This window comes from Schistocerca americana, chromosome 8 (assembly GCF_021461395.2).
Source record: "Schistocerca americana isolate TAMUIC-IGC-003095 chromosome 8, iqSchAmer2.1, whole genome shotgun sequence".
NCBI classification, from domain to species: domain Eukaryota; kingdom Metazoa; phylum Arthropoda; class Insecta; order Orthoptera; family Acrididae; genus Schistocerca; species Schistocerca americana.
Window position 1 is genome coordinate 513,814,173 of NC_060126.1, and position 24,930 is coordinate 513,839,102.

At 38.5% G+C, this 24,930-nt stretch overlaps 1 protein-coding gene across 5 annotated transcripts in view; it reads right to left on the bottom strand.

Annotated features, from left to right (window-relative positions):
* LOC124544671 (myotubularin-related protein 3) overlaps positions 1 to 24,930 on the bottom strand; it is a 185,196-nt gene that overhangs the window by 95,248 nt on the left and 65,018 nt on the right. For 4 of the 5 annotated variants that reach the window (XM_047123295.1, XM_047123291.1, XM_047123294.1 and 1 more), the window contains exons 8-11: positions 16,337 to 16,498; positions 13,381 to 13,688; positions 12,962 to 13,193; positions 667 to 1,149 (exon numbers count right to left, since the gene is read on the bottom strand). In XM_047123295.1, the coding sequence (XP_046979251.1) occupies positions 667 to 1,149; positions 12,962 to 13,193; positions 13,381 to 13,688; positions 16,337 to 16,498 (1,185 nt within the window). The remainder of the gene's footprint in view (positions 1 to 666; positions 1,150 to 12,961; positions 13,194 to 13,380; positions 13,689 to 16,336; positions 16,499 to 24,930) is intronic. The other variant, XM_047123292.1, reaches the window with a different exon arrangement.

Consider the following 24,930-nt stretch of genomic DNA (forward strand, 5'->3'; position numbering starts at 1 on the left):
ACATGCTTGAAGATTTCCTTTGTTCTATTATCAATTGAACACGATGTAAGGACATTAATGTCTGAAGTGCAGTATGGTGTAGTATAGAAAACTACATTAAAATATCATTTTCGAAGTGGGTCATAAAAATAATGCTACAGTGACATAATGACTGTGAGCAACAATGCCAAAAGTACCGGCGGTAATGAAATGTTTAGGCCTGCTGCAGAAAATTGGGGCCAATATAATCTAGGGTAGGAAACTGACGCCAAAATTAGTGCTAACCATGCTAGTCATTCCTGCAACATTAATATGAACAAGCCACCCAAGTAAGTAATACTCAAGAGAATACAGATGACACGAAAATAGAAATATGAAACTAGTATTAATTAGATTTACATCCACAAGGGCCTATATAACAGAAGTAGGAAAGCAGCCATTTGAAGCCGAATATCATCTGCTTGACCTCACTATGAGATTCCATTCCAAACTAAACTTCCATAAAAACCGTCAACAGTTGTTAAATGTGTAAGAATAATTTCTTCTCGAAACTATGTAAATGGACAACATGTGTCAATAACAATTTTTACTATTTCTTTCAGTTCCTCTTGTTTGTGAAAGATACTATTACTTATTGAATAAGGAAAATAAGTAAGTTAATACTGAATAAACGATTCAGTTAAGTACCTTGTGGTCAGCTATGATCTGCTGTAATCGCGTCTGCACTTCGTTGCGGACATGGGCGAGCCCGTCCACATCGTCCAGTCTGCAACCCGGTCCCGATGCAGTCCCGGATATTCCCGTTCCAGTATTGCTCTGAGCCGGCCTGCACTCGTCCACTGGTGTAGCTGGATATCCTGAGCTAGGCGTTCTCGACAGAGATGAACATGGCGGAGGTGTGGAATAACGAGACGTCTTGCCACTACCGCTGGCACCCGTTCTGGCTCGGCACGACTGGCAAACGTCAGCAGACAGGTGGGGTGGTGTTGACGAGCCCGAACTGCAGGGGGTGGGTACCAGAGCTTCAGCAACGAGTGTCTCTGTAGAGCTCTCTGCAACTGCTACAGCAGTACTGCCTGCAGCTTCAGATGGAAGTGCAACGTTCAATGCGTCTGCTGACTCACATGCTGACTCCTGCGATGGTTCTGGTATGGTTGTCGCGCAAAGCTGCTAAAAATAAAGTGTGATTATACAACAAAGCTCAGTAAAACTGATCTGTGGTATTTTGTATAAAAACAAACCTAAGCAAGGACAGACAGCTAAGACAGACAGCTATTCAGCTGCAGGCAACTGACATATGGCATGAGAAAGGAGTCTTTAGCTTGGCGCTCACTCAGATTGGGGTTTTGGGAAGGGCACCTAAACTTTTACAGGGAGAAAAAAAGAGAGCAGTAACTTTTAAAGCAAGTGACATTTTACCGTGCTGCTGCATATGCCTTTGTGCCACTCAACAACCCTTGCAAAAACAAACATAATGTCTGATGGGATACCGCTATCACCAGTTATACAATATTACTTATAATCCACCTTGATTGCAAAAATGTTTAATCACATGACCGGTTTCGGTTCCTCTAGAACCATCTTCATCCAACTTTTCCATTGTTTGATAACGCCTATTTTAGTATTTATGACGACTTACTGAAATGATCACTGTTGCGTATAGAAGTCCAAGCCGAAGGATGAGAGATGATGCACCGGTGAAACAACTGGAAGATGTGTGCAGCACCTAGCGTTGTTGACGGGGTCCTCCAGCCCGGTCCTCTTACCCACAGCGATGGACATCAGATGACTGAATGGCTCGCGGCACAACACCGAAATAGCGAGAACCATGGAAGCAGACCATGGAGGAAAACAAGTCTACACCAGCGCCATGGATATAGAAATCGCCCTTTGTTTTCGATCAAACAAAAATGATAATTTTATTATGTATTTTAATTTTGACAAGTACAGATTTTAACCTTGACAATTACAGATTTTAACTGAGTATTTTTAGAGATAAAAGCAAATTAAATCTACTTAATACTGTATGTGCATATGTAATGTAACAAATGTACCAGACGCCACCTGTCGATGTGAGTTTTATAATCAATATAAATGACGTGCATTCTGAAAACCAATTTAATGTAACGCAGCATGTGGAGGTTGCTGTGTGTGGACGGGTTACTCCTGTAACCAAAATTGCAGGTACATTTTAGTACATTTGATGTTGATTGGATAGGATGAAATAGGTTTGCATTTGTGAAATAGTAAATTAATATCATTGTCATTTCAGATCTGAAGATGGTTCTAGAGGAACCGAAACCACTCATGTGAATAAATATTTTTGCAATCAAGACTGATTATAAGTAACATAATACTCAACAATCCGATGCAGGTGAATGGTTGAACATCATTTATGTTTGAAGAAACAGTTGGTGTTACACGTCAGGAAGATATACATGGGAGCTATGAAACATTTTATGAACATGATCAATATCCTGAAACAAGAAACCAATAACCCCCCCCCCCCCCCCCCCCTTGCCAAATGAACGAATCAACAGAATAATGTGCTAACAAAGAGGGATAAAAAAGTAATGTGAATTTTTGCTTTTCTTAAAAAGTCTTTATTTATTCATCAACATCAACTTTGTCCTGTTCAAAGTAATTACACTCAGATACAACACAATTCCAATCGTGGAAGCACTTCTGGAACTCACTTTTCATTACGGTTTTCAGCTCTTTCAGCGACTGTGTTCTTATCTCATCAATGGTGGCAAAATGATGCCCTTTCATGGTTTTCTTCGCCCTCTGGAATATAAAGAAGTCATAATGGGCTATGTTCGGCGAATACGGTGGCTCAAGTATCATAAAAGTTTTGTTTTTTGTAAAAAAATGAACAACAATTCAGGTGTGACTGGGAGCATTATCATGAGGCAATTTCCACGAGTGGTTATGTGACAATTCTAGTCTTCTTCACACGTGATTGAACTTGTCAAACTTTTTTTCGGTCTTGGTTATTCGGGCAGTATCCACTGGGGCAACTGGCCCTTAGTTTCGATTTCATACCCATATACTCGTATTTTGTCACGTGTTATAATTTTCTTTGGAAGTTTTGGATCATTGTACACTTAATTCAGCAATTCCTGAGTGAAGTCTATCTAACGTTGTTTATGGCTGAAACTCAATAATTTTTTAACAAACTTCGCTGCTACATATTTCACCTCCAAAACATCTGAAAAAACTGCTTGGTATGAGCCAAAAGACATTCCAACACCATCAGCAATCTCTCTGATGGTGATTAACTGATTTTCCAGAATCATTTTCTTTAGTTGTTCCAAATTGTTGTCAGTTATCAACGTGCTAGGGTGTCCAGGGTGGTCGTCATCTTCACTGCCTTCTTGACCCTCTCTAATCGTTTATACCCCTCTGAACCCCGTCTTATTCATATCAGATTCTCCAAAAGCCACAGTCAACATTTTAAATGTGTTGCTGCATTTAATTCCATTTTCAAGCAAAATTGAATGCGTATTCTTTTATCTGTCTTTCTCAGAAGTAAAAATTTGCAGATCACTCAAAAGCACTAATAAACTTTTCAACTGTCAACAATAAATTAAATATTCAAAGCAGCTGAAAGTGCAAAGATACATCAGGAAAACGTGCACCAACAAGATTAAAAAAGAAAAAAAAAATTGAAAATCATATGTATAAAGGCCTTCAAATTGCAAATTCTCATTACTTTTTGATCACAACTTGTATGTCGATGACTTATAAAATGAGTCAGCATGTGTAAGCCAAAAGTAAAGTTGACACACAGCACAATATATAATTTAAACCTGTAAGACAAGTTATGACATAATTAGAAAAAACTTTTACAGAAATAGAGATCATACAAGCAATACAGTAGAAGTAGTATGGGTAGCTTTGAGGGATGAATTAGTGAAGGCAGCAGAGGATCAAGTAGGTAAAAAGATGAGGGCTAGTAGAAATCCTTGGGTAACAGAAGAAATATTGAATTTAACTGATGAAAGGAGAAAATATAAAAATGCAATAAATGAAGTAGGCAAAAAGGAATACAAACGTCGCAAAAATGAGATCGACAGGAAGTGCAAAATGGCTAAGCAGGGATGGTTAGAGGATAAATGTAAGGATGTAGACGCTTATCTCACTAGGGGTAAGATAGGTACTGCCTACAGGAGAATTAAAGAGACCGTTGGTGAAAAGAGAACCACTTGTATGAATATCAAGAGCTCAGAAGGAAACCCAGTTCTAAGCAAAGAAGGGAAAGCAGACAGGTGGAAGGAGTACATGGATGGTCTATACAAGGGCGATGTACTTGAGGACAATATTATGGAAATGGAAGAGGATGTAGATGAAGATGAAATGGGAGATACGATACTGCGTGAAGAGTTTGACAACATTCCATTAGAATTACTGACAACCTTGGGAGAGCCAGTCCTGATAAAACTCTACCATCTGGCGAGCAAGATGTATGAGACAGGCAAAGTACCCTCAGACTTCAAGAAAAATATAATAATTCCAGTCCCAAAGAAAGCAGGTGTTGACAGATGTGAAAATTACCGAACTATCAGTTTAATAAGTCACAGCTGCAAAATACTAACACGAATTCTTTACAGACGAATGAAAAAACTGGTAGAAGCAGACCTCGGGGAAGATCAGTTTGGATTCCGTAGAAATATTGGAACACGTGAGGCAATACTGACCTTACGACTTACCTTAGAAGAAAGATTAAGGAAAGGCAAACCTACGTTTCTAGCATTTGTAGACTTAGAGAAAGCTTTTGACAGTGTTGACTGGAATACTCTGTTTCAAATTCTAAAGGTGGCAGGGGTAAAATACAGGGAGCGAAAGACTATTTATAATTTGTACAGAAAACAGATGGCAGTTATCAGAGTCAAGGGACATGAAAAGCAAGCAGTGGTTGGGAAGGTAATGAGACAGGGTTGTAGCCTCTCCCTGATGTTATTCAATCTGTATATTGAGCAAGCAGTAAAGGAAACAGAAGAAAAATTTGGAGAAGGTATTAAAAATCCATGGTAAAGAAATAAAAACTTTGAAGTTCGCCGATGACATTGTGATTCTGTCAGAGACAGCAAAGGACTTGGAAGAGCAGTCGAACGGAATGGACAGTGTCTTGAAAGGAGGATATAAGTTGAACATCAACAAAAGCAAAATGAGGATACTGGAATGTAATCGAACTAAGTCGGGGGATGCTGATGAAATTATGTTAGGAAATGAGACACTTAAAGTAGTAAAGGAGTTTTGCTATTTGGGGAGCAAAATAATTGATGATGGTCGAAGTAGAGAGGATATAAAATGTAGACTGGCAATGGCAAGGAAAGCGTTTCTGAAGAAGAGAAATTCGTTAACATCGAATATAGATTTAAGTGTCAGGAAGTCGTTTCTGTAAGTATTTGCAGGGAGTGTAGCCATGTATGGAAGTGAAACATGGACGATAAATAGTTTGGACAAGAAGAGAATAGAGGCTTTTGAATGTGGTGCTACAGAAGAATGGTGAAGATTAGATGGGTAGATCACATAACTAATGAGGAGGTATTGAATAGGATTGGGGAGAAGAGGAGTTTGTGGCACAACTCCTAGAAGAAGGGATTGGCACGTAGGACGTGTTCTGAGGCATCAAGGGATCACCAATTTAGTATTGGAGGGCAGTGCAGAGGGTAAAAATTGTAGAGGAAGGCCAAGAGATGAATACACTAAGCAGATTCAGAAGGATGTACGTTGCATTAGGTACTGGGAGATGAAGCAGCTTGCACGGGATAGAGTAGCAGGGAGAGCTGCATCAAACCAGTCTCAGGACTGAAGACCACAAAAACAAGAACAACAAATTTGGAGATTCAGAGTTTGATCAGTAGTAGCTTCTGCGTCGTGTGGATGGGGAGGGGGAATAGGAGAGGGGAGGGGGAGAGATAATCTGGAGACAACATGTCATACCAGATGGCTGAACTGTTGTTCAGCTTTTGGGATGCAACCTTCCTATCACCCCAGCTGATTTGATTCCCTCCTCCGTAGCATCTGAATCCCATAATTTTAGGTAACTTCTGGTGTCTAATTCACTTTTATCTTCTCCAAAAATGTCCTCAGCCTTATTTCTATCACTCTCTTCGCACCTTACATTTATTTATTAATTTAATACAGTCCCGATCTCTCTGCACGCAATTTCCGTACTTCTAGAGCCCTGAAGAAAGATATCTGTACCTGTCAATTTCCTTAGCATGAAGAGGCGCATGCCTGGGTACAATTCTCATTCCTTAGGCAACCACAGACACTTTTCTGTGAATGCACTGATCATTTTGTCACACACTGTGGTGACTGTATTAACAGTCATGGTGATTATTTTTGAACTAGTAGACTTTTTTTATCTGATTGCCCCTTATATTTAATATACACAGTTTTATCTAACCCTTTAACTGAGAAGCAGCAATTCAGAGTTGGAACATAACAAACTTTCTCAGTTAGTAGAAGTATTACTTAAAAACTAATGGGAACTCTGCAGAATAATATATAGAAAACTGGAAAAAAAAGAGGATATAACAGACGATCAGTGGGGTTGCAGGAAAAGTAAAGGCAACACCACAGGGCAGTAATAACACTACACTTGATAACAGAAACAAGACTTAAGGCAAATCAAAGGCATGTTTACAGGATTTGTGAACTGACAAAAAGTGTTTGACAATGTGAAATGGTGCAAGATGTTTGAAAGGCTAAAGAGAATAGGTATAAGTTTAGGGAAAGACAAGTAACACACAAAATTTACCGGGTACTTGAATTAACTCTCACTGTTTGTTGGACACAAAATAAATTTTTATTTTAAAAGAATGATAATTTATTGAAAGTAGTGCCCTTAGCAGCTAAAACCTTTTCCCAATTTTCGGGTACCAAATGGGTACGGATGAAAAAGAATTGAGGTTCTTTTAAGGTGATGCACTCGTGTAGCAAGTTAGTTAGTTACCGTATTTACTCGAATCTAAGCCGCACTTTTTTTCCGGTTTTTGTAATCCAAAAAACCGCCTGCAGCTTAGAATCGAGTGCAAAGTAAGCAGAAGTTCTGAAAAATGTTGGTAGGTGCCGCCACAACTAACTTCTGCCGTCGAATATATGTAGTGCTACACAGGCATGCTTTGCAGGCACAAAGATAAATACTGGTGCCATAACCTCTGAGCCAGTAAATAAATTAAAAGAAAAAAAGGTGGAAGACGAGCTTTTTTTCTCCACCCCGAGTTTCGACCACTGCATTTTCATACATTATCCAACGAAGTAAATACAAATTCTGTATTATTCATCTTCGAATGTAGCAGCATTTCGATGTACTATGAAAATCCGACTGGCAAGACTGTTTGGGATGTGTTTGTCAATATGGCCAATATGCTCTGAATTTTTTCCTACCTGTGAGAAGAGATGGTTGGTAATAGGAACTTTTATGAATTGTGAATCACATGCAGTATTCTCTTCACCATAAGAATAATACGAATATAAACATTTTGCCATGTATTCTTTCGTGTGTGCTGCTATCTCATTTAAATGCTGTCTGCCCAATAAACTACAAAACTAGTGTGAGACAACAGCAAATGTGGAAGAATATACATATCATGTCATGTTTATATTCATATTATTCTTATGCCTAATAGCGATACAGTCAGAAATGAAACACGGCAATTGACTAGATTTTTAAATCTAAGATGACTCTAATTTCTGTGCAGAATGTAATGAACAAAAGAGGCGTCTGCAAAGATTTTCAAATGGCAAAAAATTTTATCTAAACTCTCGTTCAGAACATCTTCTATCATACGCAGTCTATTATTTGGTTCTTGTTGATCATTATCAAAGAAAGCAGCAGTGTAAGTAACAACAAATAGCAGTCTCTTGCCATTGTTTCACTAATGAGACAATTCCTCTCTTTTTTTATCGTAAGCGGCGGTAGCGCGCACAGAAGCAAGCCATGCCGCAAGCGGTGACAGGTCATAAACACACATTATCAGAATGCGATAAACAATGCATGACACAGTACAATAATGCATTTTCAGCTTAGAGTGACGTAAACACCTATAACAAAGAGAACGACACTTATCAGATCAAAGAAAAATAAGCAATCCATTCAAACCAGACGAAGCACGTGAAAAAGGAAGGGTTCCCATATAAATACGGACGGAGCGCCTGACGCATAGCAATGGCTACCTGGTAAAGCTGAACTGCTAAGCTTATGACTTGAACCAAACTACTGTAGCTGTATCGTCATTCATTCCACCTAAATTGTGTCTCATATTACAATGGACCAACTTTGTTTCGATTTGGAGGTGTGGCCTAAAACTTTTCTCTCCCTTTAATTTCGAGTCTCAAATTTCAGATGCGGCTTAGATTCGGGAAAATTTTTTTCCCTTGATTTCGAGTCTCATTTTTCAGGTGCGGCTTAGATTCGAGTAAATACGGTAGTTAGTTTGTTTCAAATTCATCGACCATTTGTATGATAAATCGTAATAATGTTGAACAAATCATTTTACGTACACATCACAACTTAATTTGTAAATATGGTTACATGCTGGGGAAAAAAAAATAATAATAAAAATAAAAATTTATATATAATAATAATAATATTATCTACAGATGTGTGTTAGTAATTTCTACCCACCACCTTTTACAGATTACACTAATAGAAATTATTCTATGGAATAGAAGAAGCTGTCAAGGAAAAACTTTCTTAGGTTGATTTCAAATTTTACTTTGCTGTCTGTCTGACATTTTATATTCCTTAGTAAATTATCACAAACATTTGTTACAACATTATGCATCCCTTTTTGTGCTAATGTATATCATTTATTCTTCTGGTAATGTAGTTATGTAAACAATTGTTGAATAAACACATTGTGAAGCAGCCTCAGGATGCCCAACTCTTTATACATATGTCTACAAGATGATCATGGGTATCCACACCTCATTACTCTTGCAGTGCCTATTTATTTATTTATTTATTTTAAGCAATGAAAACTAACTTTCTTCAAGAAGAGTTACTCCAGAACTTTATCCCTTATGACATTGAATGAAAATATGCAAAAAATGCCAACTCATTGCTGTGTCTGTCTCCAGGATTTACAATATTTCTAAGAGCAAATGTGGCTGAACTAAGTTGTTTTAAGAGTTCCAAAACATGTTTTTTTTCCAATTTAAGTTCTTGTCAATATGGACCCCTATGAATTCTGAAGTTTCCATCCTTTTTATTCCCTTGCCACATGTTACTTATCATTGGTGTAGTACCCTTAGATGTGCAGAACTGAATATGATGCATCTTTTTAAAATTGAGGGTGAGACTACTCACAGAAAACCAGTCAATGATAGAATGAGATTTTCACTCTGCAGCGGAGTGTGCGCTGATATGAAACTTCCTGGCAGATTAAAACTGTGTGCCCGACCGAGACTCGAACTCGGGACCTTTGCCTTTCGCGGGCAAGTGCTCTACCGCACTTGCCCGCGAAAGGCAAAGGTCCCGAGTTCGAGTCTCGGTCGGGCACACAGTTTTAATCTGCCAGGAAGTTTCATATCAGCGCACACTCCGCTGCAGAGTGAAAATCTCATTCTGGAAACATCCCCCAGGCTGTGGCTAAGCCATGTCTCCGCAATATCCTTTCTTTCAGGAGTGCTAGTTCTGCAAGTTTCGCAGGAGAGCTTCTGTAAAGTTTGGAAGGTAGGAGACGAGGTACTGGCAGAAGTAAAGCTGTGGGTACCGGGCGTGAGTCGTGCTTCGGTAGCTCAGTTGGTAGAGCACTTGCCCGCGAAAGGCAAAGGTCCCGAGTTCGAGTCTCGGTCGGGCACACAGTTTTAATCTGCCAGGAAGTTTCAGTCAATGATAGTTTTACGAACACTATTTAAGATTTAATATACAATATACTCCTTAATTTGAGGAAGAATTTTCTAAGAAGGTACATTTGGAGTACAGCCTTGTATGGTAGTGAAACATGGATGTGGGAAAACCGGAACAGGAGAAAATCAAAGTATCTGAGATGTGGTGCTAAAGACAAATGTTGAAAATTAGATGGACTGATAAGGTAAGGAATGAGGATGTTCTGGACAGAATCGGAGAGGAAAGGAATATGTGGAAAACACTGACATGGAGAAGGGACAGGATGATGGGACATCTGTTAAGAAATCAGGGAATGATGTCCATTCTACTAGAGGGAGCTGTATAGAACAGAAACTGTAGAGGAAGACAGAGATTGGAATACATCCAGCAAATAATTCAGGATGCAGGTTGCAAGTGCTACAATGAGATGAAGAGGGTGGCACAGGAGAGAAATTTGTAGCACACTGCATTAAAACAGTCAGAAAACTGATGACATGGAAAAAAAAATCTTCTGTTTCTGTATGTATGCTTGGATTGACTACAACACTAGTGTCATCTGCAAAAAGACCTGATTCTGCTTGTTGTATATTAGACAGAGGATTGTTTACACATGTCAGGAACAATAGTGGACCTGCTATACCATCAATCCCATGAAACTCCAATTTATCTAGGTGAATACAGCGATTCATACAGTCAAATGCCTCAGACAGATCACAGGAAATGCCAACTGCCACTATTATATTATTTAATGCTTGTAAAATTTGGTGAGTGAACATGTAAAAGGCATTCTCAACACAGCAATTCTACTGAAACCCAAACAGTGATTTGCTGAGGATGTTATAGCTGCTCATGTGAGAGACTGTCCTAGAATACATCACTGACTTAAAAATTTTTGAAAATGTCAGCAGTGAAACAGGTCGGTAGTTATTGGCATCTCTCTTGTCAACTTTCTTACAAAAGGTTTTGACAATGGCGTATTTCATTCTCTCTCCAAAAATATCTAGCGTTAGTGTCGCATTAGAAAACCAGAGATTGTTAATAGATGCGAAGTGCTGTTTAGAAAGCCCATGCTGCGCAGACCGAAACAAATGGTAACTGGAAGTGTCAATGCCCTGTGAATATGGCGTGCGAGACTAGACGTACTATCGATGTCTCTTGCAGGTTTCCCTCCCTCAGTTCGCAATACGCAGACTGGCACTGTCATGAAGCGAATGACTTTTGTGACATCTCTGAGCATATTGTAGACGATTGTTTTTAAGCGCACGATTCAAACTGAGTATCTGAGCACTGTGGAACCCAGCATCCACTGTCTGAACCAGCTGCATCAGTTCATGGTATACCACAGCGACCAGGATGCATTTTGCCACTCAAAGCAAAACAGTTGTCTTTAAATCACCAAAACCAATCTCTGTATGCTGTTTCTGACAGAGGATGTTCTGCATATGCTTGCACCTGCAAACGTTGACTTTCTGCAGCAGATTTCTTGAAAGCAGATGGGCAACACTTCCCATAAACAGTGTTCTGACTTGTTCAAGGCATTAAATAGGCAAGTTGTTTGCACTCCACTCAAAGTCATACACAGATACGACAGTGTAATGTCTGTACTGTCAAATAAGTCCCGTGTCGCTGTCCACCACGCTGCATTAGTACAATAGTGCCTTCTCTTTGTCAACAGTGAGAATAAATTTGAGACCAAGTATGATAACCGAGCAGAACAATAAGAATGGAAGACCGGGAATGAAGTGCTCAGATTGAAAAGCACCCAAGTCATGGATGCAGTCTTTTGCCACTATTGTGCCATCTGTACACTGAAGCAGCATTGATCAAAATAACAAAGATTTAGGAGTGGGATTAAAGTTAAGGGTGAAAGGATAATGATGATAAGATTAACTTATAACATGGCTATCCTTTGTGAGAGTGAACCTGTTGAATGGAATGGTTAGTTTAATGAGCAGATAAGATTGAGCCACGGTAAATAATGAGTAGAACAAATGAGATTAGCAATAAACTTAACTTCAAAATTGGTGACCAAGATGTGGCTGAAGTGAAGGAACTTGGCTACCTTGGAAGCAAAATAACACATGACAGATGGAGCAAAGAGGAAACAAAAAGTAGACTGGCACTTGTGAAGAGGACATTCCTGGTGAAAAGTTGTCTACTGGTATCAAACACTGGTCTTAATCTGCGGAAGAAATTTCTGAGAATGTACTTTTAGAGCACAGCATTGTATGGTAGTGAATAGTGGACAGTGGGAAAACCAGAAAAGAAGAGAACTGAATTGTTTGAAATGTGATACTAAAGACAAATGTTGAAAATTAGGTTGAATGGGCGGTTCTCCACAGAGTCATTGACGAAAGGAACACATGGAAAACACTGACAAGATGGTGGAACATGTGCTATGACATCAGGGAATAATTTCCATGCTATTGGTGGGGATCTGTAGAGGTTGAAAACTGTAGGGGACAACAGAGTTTGGAATACAACCAGCAAATAATTGATGGTATTGGATGCAAGTGCTACTCAGAGAAGTAGGTGTAGGCAGAGGAGAGGAAGTTGTGGGGGCCACTCCAAACCAGTCAGAAGATGGACAGTAGTTACCGCAGATTTGTACTTTTGGAAGGAATATAGGAGTCCAGTGCACACTAAGACAGTATAATGAACGATGTTCACTGTCACGCAGTATGTTGATGCAGTTGTAACCAAAAACATATCAACAAATGTTTAGTAAATAAATACTATCGGAAAATAAGAAAAAGGCTCATGAGACATTAACAATGGAATTAACAATTAAACCAACAGTTTGCTCAAATACATATTGAAGCTTTTGTAATCCATCAACTAAGTGTGGACTTTGTTGTCTTCTGTACAAATTCAGAGAACAGTCTTATCATGTTTAAGTGATGTTGCAGTATCTAATGATTTTGATAAGACTATTTGCAAAAATAATATAGAAATGGGTAGGGGGTGGGGGTGGGGATTGCAATACATTTGATGTCCCCACGGATGAACCACCGAACCTCCTGACAACTTTAGATTAAAATTGAAATTTCTTAAAAGTAATAAATACCACAGCTTTTTACATCTTGCTAGTCTCCTTGTAAGAAGAGATGAGAAAACTGAACGAGCATTACTAACCGTTGCCTCAGATCTGGACTCTGTTGTAGATTCTTCATTTTCATCATCCTCGTCATCAAAAGCTGCACGTGGTGCATCGATGAAACCCGGGTCCGAAGTGCTGTCCGAAGAGTCTTCATCTCCCAGACACAAGTCGTGCATAATTATCTGCTTCTGTCTGTTGTCAGTTTTTGACACGGCGGCAGCCGAGACATCTTCTGCAGTTACCGCATCATTCAGTCCTTCTAGTTTCCTGGGGAAAATGAAACATACTACTGTAAGTTTAAAAAAAGCTCCAATGTCATCATCTAAAAATAAAATTATTTTGTCTTTGTTATTTTAATATTAAAACAGTAAATAAATAAAGCATTCACACCACCACTGTTTGAATGTCACAAAGCATTGGTGAGAAGTAGGAAGTAAAATTGAAACTGACTCACAAGAGATCAACAGCAATACTGGGGTCACTGGAACGTCTCTGGGAACGGTGGTCTGCAGCTACCATCAAGTCCCCGTAAGAACGTGTTTTTGGAAGAGGAGAAGTAGGCACTCCCGAGTTGGCTCCCGATGAATGTCCACTGTCACCTTGGCTCGTTACGTCTGCTCCCACAATCATTCCCCCAGAAAGTGGTACACTTGTTGAGGTAGCTTCAGATCCTGCATGAGGTGTGGCTGTGGACTCTGATGTACCAAGATACACCTCACTCCACAAAACTAGGTCCCGCACACTGAAAGATGGCCACAGTGGCTGCAAATGTGTAAATACATTTCTTTGTAATTGGTACACCACAGGTACAGACAGGAAACAATAATTAGGAGTATGTACTGATTAGAAATTAAACTGGATCAATCATATCCTAGAGCTCCTTAAAACAAGTAGTATACTAGTGTAAGTGTAACTGAGCTTAAGCTTATCACTGTACAACTGAGTGGAGCAAGAATAATAGGCAGGGTTGTTATATTACCTTTTAGACATTTTGACGACAGCTTTACACAACATTTTCTCCTACATATTTCATTGTAAATAGTCTGTAATATAATTTCCGTCACACAAGTTGCTGTACTTCACTGTCCGATATTGTGAAGACAATATTTACAGTCAGGGGAAAATCATTACCTGCTGTAAAAAGATACTGCTTACCACTAGATCTGAGCATGTTTTGGAATGATTAAGGAAAACTGTAAAAAAACTTAAATCTGCATTGCCAAATACGAATTTGAAACCCGCTCTTCCCAAATATGAAACCAGTCCATTGACCACACCCACTTTGAGAGGCAGCATTAAAATAGTTACATGAAATATTATCGAGACATTCATTTCTTTTCTCTTAACAATGCACAGAGTTCATCATAAAGAGCCCATTTTAAGCATTATACGAGGGCTGTTCAATAAAGAAGGATCATAATTTTTAATGGTCAAAGTTTCTCATGCCAGAATTTAATCTCATGACATTTTACTACCTTAAATTGTAACAAACGCTAGTGTTTTTTGAGGGCTTTTGTGGTGTAACAGCTCCACAAAACATCACATACAATACATCACCCTGATGCTGTTCGTAGTAAGAGGTACCTTATTCAATACTGTGGGTCACCTTCACGTATTGTCTTGGTGCTGTAGTCCTGGTAAGCAATGCCCTTAATTTTAACTGGTAAATTTCATCTCCATCTTCAGAGGGTCTCTAGTAACTCGCCACAAAATCATGTAACCATCATTTAAGGAACTCATCTGTATTTAACTATTCTCATAACTCGTTGCAACGCAGAGTGGACACATGACTTATTAGAACGTGCTCATAGCTAATCTCTTCATTGCATGACATATAGATGGTATGTAAGTAAGTCAGAGATTACTTTAGCAAGCTTCTTTTGTTCTGGTGTGAAACCATTGTTCTCCAGACCTCTTCTCTGGAGTCCACAGCATCCCCAGGCCGCTACAGCAAAGTGTAAAAAGACTTTTCCATTGCCGGTAAAATCACTTCTTTGTCATCATGTCTTGTTAATTCACTTTCTCCCTCCATATCTGCACATAAATCCAAAAAATGCGTACACATTCCACTATTAATAACTACTCGAATATGTTTTCAACTTCCACAAACAACTTTTGTTGGCCTAGGAGGATAATAGTGGAGCACACTTTTTCAGAAAATCTCATGTTACACTACAAAACGTGCCTTACTAATTTCATTGTCAGCACTCCTGTTTTACATCTGTGGAAGGCGAGCAACCTGAAATACATTCAGAATCACCTACTGCAACAATGGAGGAGATGCGCGCTGAACAATATGCGGCTTAGAAATTCTGCTTTCATCTAAACAAATCTTCAGCTTAGGCCTATGTAATGTTGCAGGAGGACTATTGAGATTCTGCTCTTCCCTACCGCAAAGCTCAAAGATGGTTTAAAGTGTTTAAAGAGTGGATATGATCAATTTAATACGAACGTGGGCCCGGCACTCCAGTTGCCATTCTTACAGAAGAAAACAAGCACAAGAGTGTCACTCCACTACGTAGCAACTGTTATGCTACGAAGTGGCTATTCTGGAAGCTAGTAACAAAAGCTAAGCACACAGTACCTAAAATGTTCTTTGTTTATATAGACCTTTGAAAGAAAATAAATCTTATCAGTCAACACAGAATTGCTGAGAAAAGCTGGTTGAGTGTCTATCACCTCCAGAAGTTTTGAACACATTATTTTGTGCACCTCCAGATCTTTGGAAAATAACTGCTGACCAGCTGCATCTCACTTCTTCTCTGTATCACTTCTTAATCAAATTCAAAATCTGTTGCAGATTTTTTGTACAATACATTAAGAGCTAGCAAATGCCAATGAACTGATCAGCCTGATTTTGGCTCGAAAGCAACTCTCACTGTAACAATGTTTTCTGGGGGTGCGAACGATACTTAGCCAGTCAGATGGTTCCTTGTACAAAGCGGGTGCCGTCAATCTCAACTATATCTCATAATCACCTTCCACAATGGAACTAATCTGTCCGTTTAGCTGATGTGCACATGATCCAGGAATGAACTACGTGTTCCTACAACATAATCATTGTATTTGAAAAACATTTCATCTGCAAAACAGGATGTTCACTCGCCTAGTCCTCTGTACTATAGTAACGTATGTGATGCTGCGGGGCAAATAACTGATCACAATTGCTGAAGTTACCTCACAGTGCTTTTAAATGCAGCAGCTACATGACAGCTTGACCAACAACGATGTGAAGTGTTCTTTCAAACATTATACACTTACAATATGTAGATCTAAGCTGTTACACTTAGACGTAACACTGAAAGTGGGTCACTGTTCACTAAACATTTTTTATAAAGCTTCTTGCACTATAGTATGCAACAGAGGTACAACATTATTCAACAAACGAACTCCACTAACAAGTTACTAACCTCATCTTTTCTCGTGTACAGATGGTTTCTAAAGTTTGGAGATTTTAAAAATTTCCAAACTGAGAAAGTTCTGCCGTATACATTTGCTTTTTCCCGTTCTTGAGCTGTATTGCAGAGGAAGGTCCCAAACAGATTTGAGTACGTATGCTGAGCCAGTTTCACCTAAAACAGAAAACAGAATATGTCAGCAACACAAATGTAAAGTTGCAGTACATGCACCTAAGTATCTTCTTTAAAGAAAAGTTCATTGGTGCAAGTAAAACAAATTTATTTTTCTTTATTAATTTGTAATCCTGAACATCTAATGGATGGCAGGTGCCTTTTATATGTCTTAGCAAACAAGTCGTGTTTCAAATAGTTTATCTTTGGTCTGAATGACATAATATGTTGGCAAGATTACAGACAACAATTAACAGTTTGGCACACTGTCATTACTGAATATTCAGTAATACTGCAAAAGCTACAACTGAGTTTTCTTTTGGAAGGTAAGGTATTTCTTTCTTCAAAATTGTTTAAAGTGGACATGAGTTTGTTTTATTATGTAAGATACTTCTGTCCTTTACTTACAGCATATATTCTGTATTCTCTGTTAGAAGCAAAATAACATAATCTGATGTCAGCACAAGTGATTAGAACTTTGACTCAGCAATTCCCAAAGGCTTGAAGATTAAGCTCATTTTCCATCAGGAAGATGGACAGTGATTCAGATACTCATGGTCCATAGGATAATTAATATGCATCTTTTAGCATTTCAAGTTAAGATAGACTACAGAAGTGCTGATTTCTTTATTGGTTGTGATTGAATTCAGTGCAGTAAAACACTGTCACCATGCAGCCGAATTCAAGTGCACAATATCTGAACATTCCAGCTGAACCAGTAAGACGTAGTGTAAATGTCACTCTAAGAACGTACAGAACATTTGACCCTGCAAAGAATGTTACAGGAAATAGTGCATAGTAGTAATTTCGAAGGTAAGCACATTGCTAGCTGTGTTCTTGTTGGAGTCTTAACAGAGTCTGAAGACTGGTCTGATTCAACTCTTCCGCGCCACTCTGCTGTGCAAGTTCTGTGCAAGTCTCTTCATCTATGAATACCAACAGCAACCTACATCCATCTGAACCTGCTTTCTGTATTCATCTGTTGGTGTTTATCTACAAATTTTACACTCCCGCCACCCTCCACTTCCCTCCAGTAATAAACCAACTATTCCTTGATGTCTCAGAATGGGTTCTATCAATTAATCCCTTCTTTTAGTAAAGTTAAGCCACAAATTTCTTCTCTTATCAATTCTATTCAGTACTTCCTCATTACTTGCATGATCTATCCATCTAATCTTTGGCATTCCCCCCCATAGCACTACATTTCAAATTCTTCTCTTCTTGTCCAGCCACAGAGTAGAGCACCATGCCCTCAGGAAAAGTTAATGGTTGTAGTTGCCCTTCACTTTCAGCCATTATTCACAGTACCAGCACAGTGATGTCATGTTGGCTGATATTACATGGCCAGATTAGAGAATCATTCATACTGCTGCCCCTGCAACGCTGCAAGTACGGGAAAGGCTGCTTCCCCTCTTCAGGTAACACTTGTTTGTCTGACCTCTTCACAGCCAGCCTTGTGTTGTTGTGGTTGCATCTAAGGTACAGCTGTCTATATTGTTAGGGCATGAAAGCCACCCCACATTGGCAAGGTCCATGGTTCATTGGGGGGGGGGGGGTGGAGGGGGAGGGAGGCAGTGCAACGGGGGTGGAGGGGGAGGGAGGGAGTGAGTGCAACGGGGGTGGAGGGGGAGGGAGGGAGTGCAACGGGGGTGGAGGGGGAGGGAGGGTGGGATCTAGAAAAAAGAACTTACAGAATATTATGTCTCAGGAAATGAATGTATTTTTTGGATCAGACAAAATAAATCAGTGTTGCTTCCACTACAGTATAGACACTTAACGAAGATGTTGGATGGAACCTCAACAAATATTACAATGGATAATGATTTCACAAGTTTTCTGTCATTTGAAGAACGATGTACAGCAATGGGAATTTTGAGACAAAAGAACATGGAAATTCAACAAGAAATGAAAGCTTCCAAATCCACAGAAGTTTTATTCTCCACATGTTGTTTTGAGGACAATTAGACAACTGTTGGTTATGTGCCCAAAAAGAATGTCACATTATTCAGTTCTCTGCCTCACAGCACATGAAGGATGTGAAAAGAAGCCACAGAGAATATTAATTCAGGAAATGATTCTCTTTGGCAGAAGGAACATACATACTTTTTTAAGATGGCACAGATCGCATTAGTAGGTGTCCGTCAACTGCACCAACAAAAGTGAGGTAAATAGTGGTAATAATTGTAAGTTTTGTTATAAAAACTGGTCCAAAATAAATATAAAATTGATAACTATGAACTAATCATGGTTGTCTGATGCTTGTGTAACAGAAACATGTAAAAAAACGATTTAAACACTATCAGAGACCAGGACTCAAAGTCGAACATTGCAAAGTGACAGAAGCATTACATGTGAGAAGTCCTCACCTACAAAACTAATGTAAAATTCTTGGAAACAGAAGTGGACAAAATTAAGTATTTTGCAGCATTTAGATCATGTGCATCAAGAAAAGCGTTGGGTCTGAAGAAATACAGAAAGACAATTCAGAAAAATATGCAACAAATGGAGAAGAGAAATAATGCCCTACAAATATCCAAATTTTAATCAGTGAAAAGTCTGTAGCAGAGCATTTAGAAAATGGCCTTGATTTGTTAAAAATCATCTAAAAACGGATACAAAAACTGTGTAAAGAACAGTTGTGTAACCACACTTTTGATTCTGTGGAATCAAAAGTTCAAATATTTAGAGACAGCTACCTGCACAATTTTTCAAACTTGGTATCAGACTCTGCTAAAGATATCACGAGTGTGTCAGCTATGAAGGGGGAGGGGGGAATGAGCTTGTTATCTTGCAACTGCTGTTGACTACAAATTTGATATTGACAAATTTACTGATGAGATTTTATCTGGAAGACTGAATTGCCTGAATAATGAAACTGGGTGAATGAATGAAAATTAAAACACTTCTGTTCCAAGTTTACAAAACTTTAGACTTCCTGACACCAACAGATAAAAAAAAAATTAGTTTCACAGTGCATGGACCACATCTAAATTGATCTATTAATAAGAGACTTGCATCAAATACAAAAAAAGCTCTTTAAATAAAGTGTGAAAGCAGTGGAAACTAGTGGAAGGAGCCAGTTCCAACCATATCTGGCAAGTATTAACAATCCAGAACAATTATCCAATACATCATCAAACTAGTTTTAAAGATGTATTACCTGCTAATGTACCATATTTACCCAATTATCAGACGAGGTTTTTCTCCCAAAATGTATCATTCGAAAAATATGAGGAAGTCTTATATTCACAGATTAAACTATTGCTGCCGAGGTCAACATTTTTACACTGCTCAATATATTAATAGCATTTGTCTTACATTTACAGATGAAGCTTTGGCTATTGAGGTTTTGTACAAATTTATTTTGAACAATTCCAAATGGTAGGACATATCACACAATAATTGCGTTCAAATAGGCTAGAGATTTAATGCTGACACACTTGATAATGTGTCGACCTCGCTTGAACAATCATGAGAAATTTACCTCATAGCACTAGTGCAAGGAATATGTGAGAACTACGAACTAGCCACTGCTACAATCTAACACTCTGCTTAAAAATTAACAATTTTGTGAAACACAGCAGGAAATAATATAAACTTATAAACTTTTGTTGTATTTGAACTGGTTTGCATGAACATGTGTGGATACCATTCACATACATTTATACTGCTTTTTAAGTAAAGATAACATTCAAAGGCATAAATCTTGCCCTTCAAAAACCTTTACTGAATTCTGAACACAAATCAATATTTTGTTTGGTTATGAAAAACTAATGATTTACAAAATGGGTTGCAAATGAAAACTTCCGTCACTGTACATGTATTAGAATACTAGAGAAAATTGTTACCAGCTTTTAATTGGTTTTAGAACAAGATAGTGACATTCAGACGAAATGAGACAGAAAATTAATCCAGAATCAAATGTCTAACAAACAAAATAAATCATACGAAATTGACAGGAATTGTCGCAAGAATAAATTACAGTGGAAAGACCCATTGTGGAGATAGTACGAACGGATGCCACTAGACTGCGGGATGAGTGAAAGTTCCGGAAAAGGAATGAATATGATTATGATCTTTTAATTATGTATTAGTTGCTGTTCTTACACATGAGCTGCACCCTAGAAGATATTGTCATCCATGTATCACTGTTGCTCAAGCACAGCACTGTGGGAAGTTGGAGGGAGAACAGTGACATAGCTAGGCTGAGAACTTGGATGAGTGCGGTGAGGAACATGTAGAGCACAGTTTACTCGAATCCACTTGCACTCGGAATTGAACTCACTTTAAAACTGGACAAATTCTCAAAAATAGTATTCATTTCTGAAAAAGATGCAGAAAATCTAGATGGAGGTCAGTGGCGTACTCAGGTGTTTTGAGTAGCAATACTGCGTATGCTACTGGCGTAGTATTATACTGAGGGTCGTCTTATACTCGGGTAAATACTGTGCTCAGCAGTAATTTCATTATGCACTTGAACACTGGAGGTCCATTTGGAGGAATGACTAGCAGTTTTTATGATATGCAAATTCTGTTAGAAAGTATGAAACCATATACATGTCTAAGTGAACATTGACTTCCCACTGAAATCATTAATCTCCTCAAACTTATGGGCTACAAACTTACTACCACTTTTTATAGAGCTACCAGGTATGGAGGCTCTTGCCTACCACTTCATTTCCCAATAATGTGACAGAATTTTAGCCAAGAACTTCTTACATCTGAAAGTTGTCTTAAAGAACTTAAAAGAATATGATGTTAATCTCAGTGTGTATTGCATCCCTGGTACCATTAAAGCTCTGTATTCATACGTAAATTTGAAACATTGATACATAAATCAAAAACAGAAAAACTGCAGAAGAAAGCATTTGTATGTGCTGACTTCAACACAGATATACAAAGATGATGACAAATTTGCTTCACTTTTAAGAAACAATATAGCCACAAATAGATTATATAATATTATTATATAATGGTAAGACAGAGGTTTAGGAACCAGTTTTTAAATTGTAAGACATTTCCAGGGGCAGATGTGGACTCTGACCACAATCTATTGGTTATGAACTGCAGATTAAAATTGAAGAAACTGCAAAAAGGTGGGAATTTAAGGAGATGGGACCTGGATAAACTGACTAAACCAGAGGTTGTACAGAGATTCAGGGAGAGCATAAGGGAACAATTGACAGGAATGGGGGAAAGAAATACAGTAAAAGAAGAATGGGTAGCTTTGAGGGATGAAGTAGTGAAGGCAGTAGATCAAGTAGGTAAAAAGACGAGGGCTAGTAGAAATCCTTGGGTAACAGAAGAAATATTGAATTTAATTGATGAAAGGAGAAAATATAAAAATGCAGTAAATGAAGCAGGCAAAAAGGAATACAAATGTCTCAAAAACGAGATCGACAGGAAGTGCAAAATGGCTAAGCAGGGATGGCTAGAGGACAAATGTAAGGATGTAGAGGCTTATCTCACTAGGGGTAAGATAGATACTGCCTGAAGGAAAATTAAAGAGACCTTTGGAGAAAAGAGAACCACTTGTATGAATATCAAGAGCTCAAATGGAAACCCAGTTCTAACCAAAGAAGGGAAAGCAGAAAGATGGAAGGAGTATATAGAAAGTCTATACAAGGGCGATGTACTTGAGGACAATATTATAGAAATGGAAGAGGATGTAGATGAAGATGAAATGGGAGATACGATACTGCATGAAGAGTTTGACAGAGCACTGAAAGACCTGAGCCAAAACAAGGCCCCGGGAGTAGACAACATTCCATTAGAACTACTGACGGCCTTGGGAGAGCCAGTCCTGACAAAACTCTACCATCTGGTGAGGAAGATGTATGAGACAGGCGAAGTACCCTCAGACTTCAAGAAGAATATAATAATTCCAGTCCCAAAGAAAGCAGGTGTTGACAGATGTGAAAATTACCGAACTATCAGTTTAATAAGTCACAGCTGCAAAATACTAACACGAATTCTTTACAGACAAATGGAAAAACTGGTAGAAGCCAACATCGGGGAAGATCAGTTTGGATTCCGTAGAAATGTTGGGACACATGAGGCAATACTGACCCTACGACCTCTTAGAAGCTAGATTAAGGAAAGGCAAACCTACATTTCTAGCATTTGTAGACTTAGAGAAAGCTTTTGACAATGTTGACTGGAATACGCTCTTTCAAATTCTGAAGGTGGCAGGGGTAAAATACAGGGAGCGAATAGCTATTTACAATTTGTACAGAAACCAGATGGCAGTTATAAGAGTCGAGGGGCATGAAAGGGAAGCAGTGCTCGGGAAGGGAGTGAGACAGGGTTGTAGCCTCTCCTCAATATTATTCAATCTGTATATTGAGCAAGCAGTAAAGGAAACAAAAGAAAAATTCGTAGTACAAATTAAAATCCATGGAGAAGAAATAGAAACTCTGAGGTTCGCCGATGACATTGTAATTCTGTCAGAGACGGCAAAGGACTTGGAACAGCAGTTGAACGGAATGGACACTGTCTTGAAAGGAGGATATAAGATGAACATCAACAAAAGCAAAAGGAGGATAATGGAATGTAGTCGAATTAAGTCGGGTGATGCTGAGGGAATTAGATTAGGAAATGAGACACTTAAAGTAGTAAAGGAGTTTTGCTATTTAGGGAGTAAAATAACTGATGATGGTCGAAGTAGAGAGGATATAAAATGTAGACTGGCAATGGCAAGGAAATCGTTTCTGAAGAAGAAAAATTTGTTAACATCGAGTATAGATTTAAGTATCAGGAAGTCATTTCTGAAAGTATTTGTATGGAGTGTTGCCATATATGGAAGCGAAACATGGACGATAAATAATTTGGACAAGAAGAGAATAGAAGCTTTCGAAATGTGGTGCTACAGAAGTTTGCTGAAGATTAGATGGGTAGATCACATAACTAATGAGGAGGTATTGAATAGAATTGGGGAGAAGAGGAGTTTGTGGCACAACTTGACGAGAAGAAGAGACCGGTTGGTAGGACATGTTCTGAGGCATCAAGGAATCACAAATTTAGCATTGGAGGGCAGCGTGGAGGGTAAAAATTGTAGAGGGAGATGAAGAGATGAATACACTAAGCAGATTCAGAGGGATGTAGGTTGCAGTAGGTACTGGGAGATGAAGAAACTTGCACAGGATAGGGTAGCTTGGGGAGCTGCGTCAAACCAGTCTCAGGACTGAAGACCACAACAACAACAACAACAACAACATAGCCACAAATCATCTAAGTTTAAATTTTGTCCAATGTACGAGAATAACAGCAACTGCTTCAACATGTACTCTTAATATTGTACACAGTTATAGTGTAATAAAAAAAAATCTAGATGTAGAAGTGCCATGCAGCAATATTTGGATCACTACAAAAATTAAATTCAGCCTGCACAACCAAAAGATGTACGAATTTCAGTCAACCAAATGTGGCGGTATTTATTGAAAAAACTAAGCCTTATTATGTGGTTAATCAGCAAACACACTTCATCAAATTACAACTACAATAACTTTTCAACTGAATTAATGAATGCTTTCCTTTTGTAACAGTATGGACTATGTCTCATAAAAGTAGATCACAGTAGCAAAAGGAATAAAGCGTCTCGCATTCAGAAGAGGAAACTGCGTCTGCACAATTTAATCCAAGCCAAGCTTTTCTTAAAGGCAAAGTACGTAAACCAGCAAAGGATACTGACTGACAAGAGATTCATTAAGAAAAATTAAAGGTTGTTTGATCTTTTATGAGAAGCAAAGTTGTCAGTGAAACAGGAAGAAAATGGCCCTATAAACTAAAGATAATGATAATAGCTATTACAGATAGCTGTGTATATGTGAATCGTTTAATGACTGCTTCATAAATTATAACAAAATTGCTGATTGCTCACCACCAAACACAAATTCTAGTATGATAAGAAGTAAATTTCTCATATTTCAAGTTTTCCCATGCTTCTAGCTCTGATACGAAAATTAGTGATGTAGGAAAAATGTAACAGATACCACAAACAATATGGCAACCATAACGCGATGTTATTGATGATTTTTTCAAATAGGCTAAACTAAAGATCACTATCACAGGTTTTTTTTTTAGTATCATATTCACTGGCTTCTCTAACGCTCAATCAAACTGTCACCTTCTAACCTAACCTACACTTGACGCAAAGCTCCAGACCTGTCTGTCACCGCAACCAGGTTTTCTTAGTGTCACATTTGTTGGCTTTGCCAACTCACAACCAAACTGTCACCTTCCAACCTAACCTATACCTCACGGTAAGAAGCTACAGATCAATGTGTCACTACAACCAGTTCCCCTCCCCCCTCCCCCCCTGGCAAGAGTCCATTAAAAATCCATGCTGCATACCGCATTCACTTGTAACTGAAACATTTTTATTTTGAACTCTTTGGATACTAATGTGAATTATGGTTGTATTAATATAGTTCCAG